This window comes from Trachemys scripta, chromosome 7 (genome assembly GCF_013100865.1).
Source record: "Trachemys scripta elegans isolate TJP31775 chromosome 7, CAS_Tse_1.0, whole genome shotgun sequence".
Classification (NCBI taxonomy): Eukaryota; Metazoa; Chordata; order Testudines; family Emydidae; genus Trachemys; species Trachemys scripta.
The window spans coordinates 5550839-5557319 of NC_048304.1; the positions used below are offsets into that span (position 1 = coordinate 5550839).

Genomic DNA, 6481 nt, shown 5'->3' on the forward strand with positions numbered 1-6481 from the left:
CAGTGTAGTATACAGAATTTAGGAAAAAGCATTCAACATCATACTCATCTTGAATAATCCTCAAGGCTAGGGGTAGATTATCAAGGCCCTAGATTAAGAAGGGTCTTAGTGGACCCACACAATTTGGTTCCAGGTATCCCTATAGCGCAGTGGTCATCAACTGGTAGTTCACGAGAATGGGGAACTGCAGCCAATGGGAGCTGTGGGGGCGGTGCCTACAGGGAGGGGCAGCGCGTAGATTCACGTGTCCCCCCTCAGGGGCCACATGAAAGTGCCAGCAGCTTCCGGGAGCACCGTGGGGCCGGGGCAGGCAGGGAGCCTGCCTTAGCCCCAGCCTGGTGAAAGTGAGTGAGGATGGGGGAGAGCAAGCGACGGAGGGAGGGGGGGAATGGAGTGAGCGGGGCAGGGTAGATCCTGGGTTGCACTTAAATTCAGAAAGTGATCTTGTGCTTTAAAAGGTTGGCGACCACTGCTGTAGAGGGTGTTTGGTATCCAGTGTGGGGGACTTGGGAGCAGGAGCTAGTGGCAAGGCAGGGAGCAGGAGCGTCATGAGCACTTGAATTGTTTAGTTGGGGTGTTCTGTTTGGTTGGACTGGATCCAGGTCCCATTTAGTCATAATTTCCCACTGCTCAAGCTATCGCAGAGCCCGTAACGGTGCCAGCTCCAGCCCAGTCTCTAAAGCTTGTTGCAGTGAGAGCAGTTCTTTTATGGTCTTTTTCTCTATTTGCTTTCCTCTCCTTCTGGGGTCAAAAAGGCTCCTGTGGCACCTCCCCATAAACCCCAGGGTCCTGCTCGTCACCTCTCAACACAACACTTCCGCAAAAGCTCTTGGTGTTGGCATCGCAGTTGGTGCTGAGAACTGTCCTGGAGCCTCCTTGGTAATGCCGAGGTTACTGCTTCAAGGCACGACGCCCCTAGTGACTTGATGCCTGTCCATGGCTCAAGATCTATGAGGCAGAGGGAACTCCGCGCTGAAGTCAATTGTAAAACTCACATGGATTTCAGTGGGAGCAGAGTTAGGCCTATGGTGAGCACTTTTGAAAATCTCACCCAGAAGAGCAGACAGTGATATTTCGGGAACTCCAGTTACAGATAAGTAACCACGTATACATCCACCAAAGGGATCGGATCACTAAGCAGTGCTTCGCTTGTTTGCAGCGTATTTGGGTTAAGTTATCAAAATGTTTTAGGGTTTGAGAAGGTCAGTATTTTTGCACTGAACAAACACCAATAGGATTATTCTACTGCAGGACAATTTCCAGAGCCTGGTGTCTGTGCACAAAGAGCACTAACCGTTTCTTCTTTTTCTTTTCTAGGAAAATTCCCCCAGCATCTAGCAACACGGCGTCTGTTCGTACTCCACATTGGACAAACTCAATGCCTGCGTCACAGTATGGTGTCAGTGCTGCAGGTTTCCTTTTACCCACCACGGTTATGTCATCACCAACATTGGTTTCTCCTTCCTGTGTGTCTCTTAATAGTAAATCAGTCCCATCACATGGAACTACACTAAATGCCAATCCTTCTAATCTGGGTGCAGTGGACCCTGTCTGCAGTATGCAATCAAGACAAGTGTCTTCGTCCCCTTCAACACCTACAGTGCTTTCCTCAGTACCTTCACCTATGCCCAGCAAACCTCAGAAATTGAAATCCAGCAAGTCTTTTAAACCTAAGGAATCTTCTGCTAGCAGCGCCAACTGTAACAGTACCAGTAGCAACAGTAGCAGCGGCGGCTCAGGAAAGAAGCGTAAAAACAGTTCCGCACTGCTAGCACCTTCGTCTCATTCCACAGAGTCCTTTAGGAAAAACTGTGTGGCTAACTCTGGGACCTCTTATCATTCATCGATGACATCTTCGTCGCACAGTGTTGGCCTCAATTGTATGACTAGCAAAGCTAACTCTGGTAGCCTCAAACATGACCAATCAGGGAGGGGCCCTCCTACTGGAAGCCCTGCAGAATCGATAAAAAGAATGAGTGTGATGATGAACAGTAGTGATTCCACTCTTTCCTTAGGGCCATTTGTTCATCAGGCCAGTGAACTGACTGTAAATTCACACAGCAGTTTTTCACATGCACACACTTCCCTGGACAAACTCATAGGAAAGAAAAGAAAGTGCTCACCTGGTTCAAGCAGCATAAACAGCAGCAAATCAAACAAGGTTGCCAAATTGCCATCGGTGAACAATGTTCATGCAAAACACACCAGTGCAATCACAGGGACACAGGGACTGATGAACAATTCTCTTCTTCATCAGGTATGACATTTTGTATTGAAGATATTTCACTTGACAGATTAGCTTTGGAATCTGCAGACTTGCACTGGTGACTGCACATGGTTATATTGGTCATAGTCAGAGAGTTTAAGGCCAGAAGGGACCCCTACAACATCTAGGTCGTGTCCTGTTGCTTTTGGTTGACTAGCTGATTCTAGACACTCTGTTAGTGAAAGGTGGATATCTGTTTTCCTATTTGACTGCTGCTCTTTTTAAATATTTTTCACTGTGAATCTTTTGCTGTCGGATTATTACAACAAATCCACTTTTTTTAAAGTGTGGTTTTACTCTGAAAAGTTGCGTTTAAAAGTGGCATAATGGGTTCCATAATCATTACCTAATTACTCCCAGATGAAATTCACTCGCTTCACAAGTAAAAATATTTTTCCTGAGTGTCAGCCTTGCAAACTGAGCCAAGTATCTGAAAGTCAGGCTGGGATCTTTCTGACTTCCATATCCACAACAATAAGCATTCTACAGTCAGAACATAGTTAACCATTTTGATTATAACTCAGTTGCAATAAAATACAGCTTCCTTCCCCAGAGCTCTGTTGCCTGGCTCTGCAGTATGATCAGGAGAAAAGAGTAGTTAACAATTACTTTTGTTAGTTTAAAACCAGCAGAAATTACAAGGAAAACACAAAGGGATCAGAGCTTGTGAGTGAGTAACTTGTTATAGACTAGTTACTTCTCAAAATAGAATCACATTGAAATGAATGTGTTGTTTAAAAACTATTTTGCCATGCATAGTGGGGTCATGAGGAGAGGAATGGGAAATAACAGAGAAAAATCAGATAAGGCTGTTTTTGCAAAACTATGAGAAATAGGTTGGAAGATCACTTGAAGGAAAAGAGTCTATTTAAAGGGAAAAAATAGACTCAGCGAAGCTAGATATGGAGAAGATTTATCAGATCATCCAGATCCCTGACATTGCATGATTGTTCCCCATGCTATGTTTTCTACTGTGTTGAAATATTGACGATTTATTTCTATTTCCGCCAGTCCTACAAGCCCCCTCCTCCCCCCTTTGCTTTTTTCCTCATTACTGTGGAAGTTCATATAACTGAAGTGTTAGGAGCTCACAAAGGTCCATCTTAGACAGGTCTCTGAATTTTCCCTTTCCTCCAAAGAACAGGTCTATCATTGCTGTTGTACGCTGACTAGTGTACATGCTGTATAGGAAGAAGAAATGACTATCTATGGATAATACAGCTCAGCCATTATTGCTCTAGGAACTTTCACTTTTGGTACTTCTTGACGGTTTTCATTTAACTCAGCAACCTGATGGGGGGAAAAGCTACTTTTGAAATAATTAAATTGAATGTATACGTTTAAGAAATGAGGAAAGTCACACCTTCGGGCTTCTGATTATTGTTGTCATGACTACGACACCAGTCAGCCACTTAGGAGTGTAATTGGAGAGCACAATTACTTGGGAAGGCAGAAACTTTAGAATTCCAGATGCAAACAAGCCGACTGGCTGTTAATAGTGCTACCTGGTGCCTTGTAACTCCCTCTGACGTGTTCTCTTGCTGTCCAGAAAGGTCCTGCCTGATGTGGCCTTTACTGTATCTATTACAACATGCTTGCTTACACAGCTTTCTTTTTTGTTTGAAAGCCAAAGGCACGTCCTTGATAGCTGAATATGCCGTGGTGAGAAAAGAACTGGACAACGTTCACTATAAGCAAAACCTCCATCTGGAATTCTGGACTCCAAGATGCCTTTGAGTTATCCCAGCTTCCCATGGTCCTCAGGTGTGGAAATCTACTGGACTGTCATTCAAACAAGGAATTTCCCTGAAGCCATGTCTGTAGCAGTGAATATTGTAAATGGACACTGGATGGAAGTTCAGCCACATAATTGCTCTTACCAGTGTTAACAGTGGTCTGGACTGCTTGCTACAAATCTGTGAGATGTTACCTCCGGGAGTACATCATCTTGCCACTATTTGACATAGATTGGCTGGCAAAAGAATGTTTGGGGACAACCATTACTGTGGACTCTTTTTATGCTGATGGTGTCTTTTGTAGGTTATTAGCCACCCGATAGGCGCTGTCAATTGAAAGAAACCCTCCAGCGGGGGTACAATGTGTTAGGCACAAGGAAAAGAAGCCCTCAAGAAGGGAATATGGCTTTAGTGTTTTTATAGCAGTGTTCCTTTAATGGAACACAAAAATAGCACAATTCAGAAACTAAATAGTGTGTGTTTTGCCCAGCCTTTTGCAAGTCATTTGGGATAAGAAGCTGTCAGGAGTTTCAAAAACTTTTAAAAACTTGTTTGAGGCCATCGTTCAGAAAACAAAGATAAAAATAATGTTGTACTTGCCTGATGGAAAAGCGATTATTATTTTGAGTAAGATTCTATTGCAAAAGAAAGTAAAAATTGTTAATTCCTTTTGATGAAGGAAATCCGAACGCAAAAATATCAAATCAACAAAGGCAAATAACCTATAAAACTATTCCCAAAGAACATATTTTTTGACCTATACTGTATACCAGAAGCCTTTGTTACTTTAAAGAAGAACTCTACTAGTTGAATTAGGTTCGTTGTACCTTCCGGCCTGTAAAAACAGCCCTTTTAAAACTAAATATTTAAAATATTTAAAGATTTTCTGAAAGCTTTTCAGTTAGTTTATGCCTTGTTCTTGTAATCAAATCATTAACACTTCTCATGCTTTCAGCTACCCACAATCAGATATTTCAGAATGCTGCACTAGATGCTAGTTAGCAACTGAGTTCAGCTTTAAGTCCACCTGGATGGGTTACTATCATCTTTTTCTCAGACACAGATGTTTTATGAATAAAGGGGACTATACTATGTTACAGTCCAGACGGTCAGTTTTCACGAGAGATTTTTATCTTGTTTTAAAACATCTCAAAAATGAAATCCTTTAAAGGGCTTTAGCATTATTATAATGTAATTGATTTGGATATTTTCAGTGAGCTTTTTAACAGTGAATTTTGAGACTTTACTTGAACCTTTGTTAAGGGGTGAAGTAAAGGAAAACAACTTCTAAATCAAGAATATACTCTTTTTGCCTTAAAGGGGCACCAGATATTGCTGAGATCAGACAATCTGAGCCTATCAAATTATTCACGCAGTCCAGCCTTCTTCTTCCCAGTTTGGTGGCACATCGTACATCAGGGATTCTCAAGCCACTAAGAGCAGCAGGTGCTTGGTTGGTTACCTGTTCACGTTTCCAAGTTAACATGAACTTGCTGCAGAATTATTATGTACCGCAAAACAACAGCGAGCCTCTATGCAGACACTTTAGCTTTGAGTTTATATAAAAGGTCACCATGAAAAAACACTTCAGACGTTTATTATGCAAACATAAACTAACTGTATTTCAGGAACAAAAAGTTGAAGATGTAATATGATGCCCAACTGAAAGGATTGTTTCCTGCACAGTGGGTGTGAAATTCTGGCCCCATTGAAGTCAGTAGTGCCAAGGTTTCACCCCTACATGTTTCAGTCACAAGTGCAATTTGGTTGGATAGACTTACATTTCAGGTGAACAGAAATGTATATTCATCAACCTTTGTGGCTTTAAGTGATGGAACATCTTTAGTTGTGTAAAGATTATGTTGATCTGAAAGCTTAATGGCAAGTCAAAGCTCATTCAAAACCATGCAGACATTTGAAAGCTAGTATTTAATCACTGTGCTTCATGTAGGGCCGGGTTTTAACTACACCTGCATTAGGGCTCCAGGGCCGGCTCCAGGCACCAGCCCACCAAGCTTGTGCTTGGGGCGGCACCTGGAGGGGGGCGGCGCGGCGCTCCGGCCGCCGGGGAGAGCGGAGCCCCGGCCAGCTCGCCGCCCTACCCCCCCGGCACTCTGGCTGCCGGGGAGAGCGGAGCCCTGGCCAGGCACTCTGGCCGGTCGGAGAGAGCGGAGCCCCGGCCGGGCTCAGCGCCCTCCCCTGCCACACTGGGGGGCAGGGGGGAGGGGCGGCCGGAGGCTTTTTTGCCTTGAGCAGCAAAAAAGCCAGAGCCGGCCCTGTAGGGCTCGTAGTTTTAATCTATTGGGACTAGGAAGTGAGGCCATTTTAAATTTCATCTGCCCTTGAGTACAGACCTGCTTAAATATTACAGGTTAGATCTTGGTTCTAAACAGAACCCGGTTCCTGAAGCTTTTATTGTCTCTCATAATTCTTACTGTAAATATTTAAGGAAGCTTAAAATTAATTTACCGTGCAAAAT

At 43.5% G+C, this 6481-nt stretch overlaps 1 protein-coding gene across 3 annotated transcripts in view; it reads left to right on the top strand.

The window, feature by feature from the left end:
* ATXN7 (ataxin 7) overlaps positions 1-6097 on the top strand; it is a 140230-nt gene extending 134133 nt beyond the window's left edge. For all 3 annotated transcript variants that reach the window (XM_034775579.1, XM_034775581.1, XM_034775580.1), the window contains 2 exons: positions 1318-2257; positions 3894-6097. In XM_034775579.1, coding sequence (XP_034631470.1) covers positions 1318-2257; positions 3894-3911 — 958 coding nt within the window. In that variant the 3' untranslated portion in view covers positions 3912-6097. The remainder of the gene's footprint in view (positions 1-1317; positions 2258-3893) is intronic.
* The last annotated feature ends 384 nt before the right edge of the window (positions 6098-6481 follow it).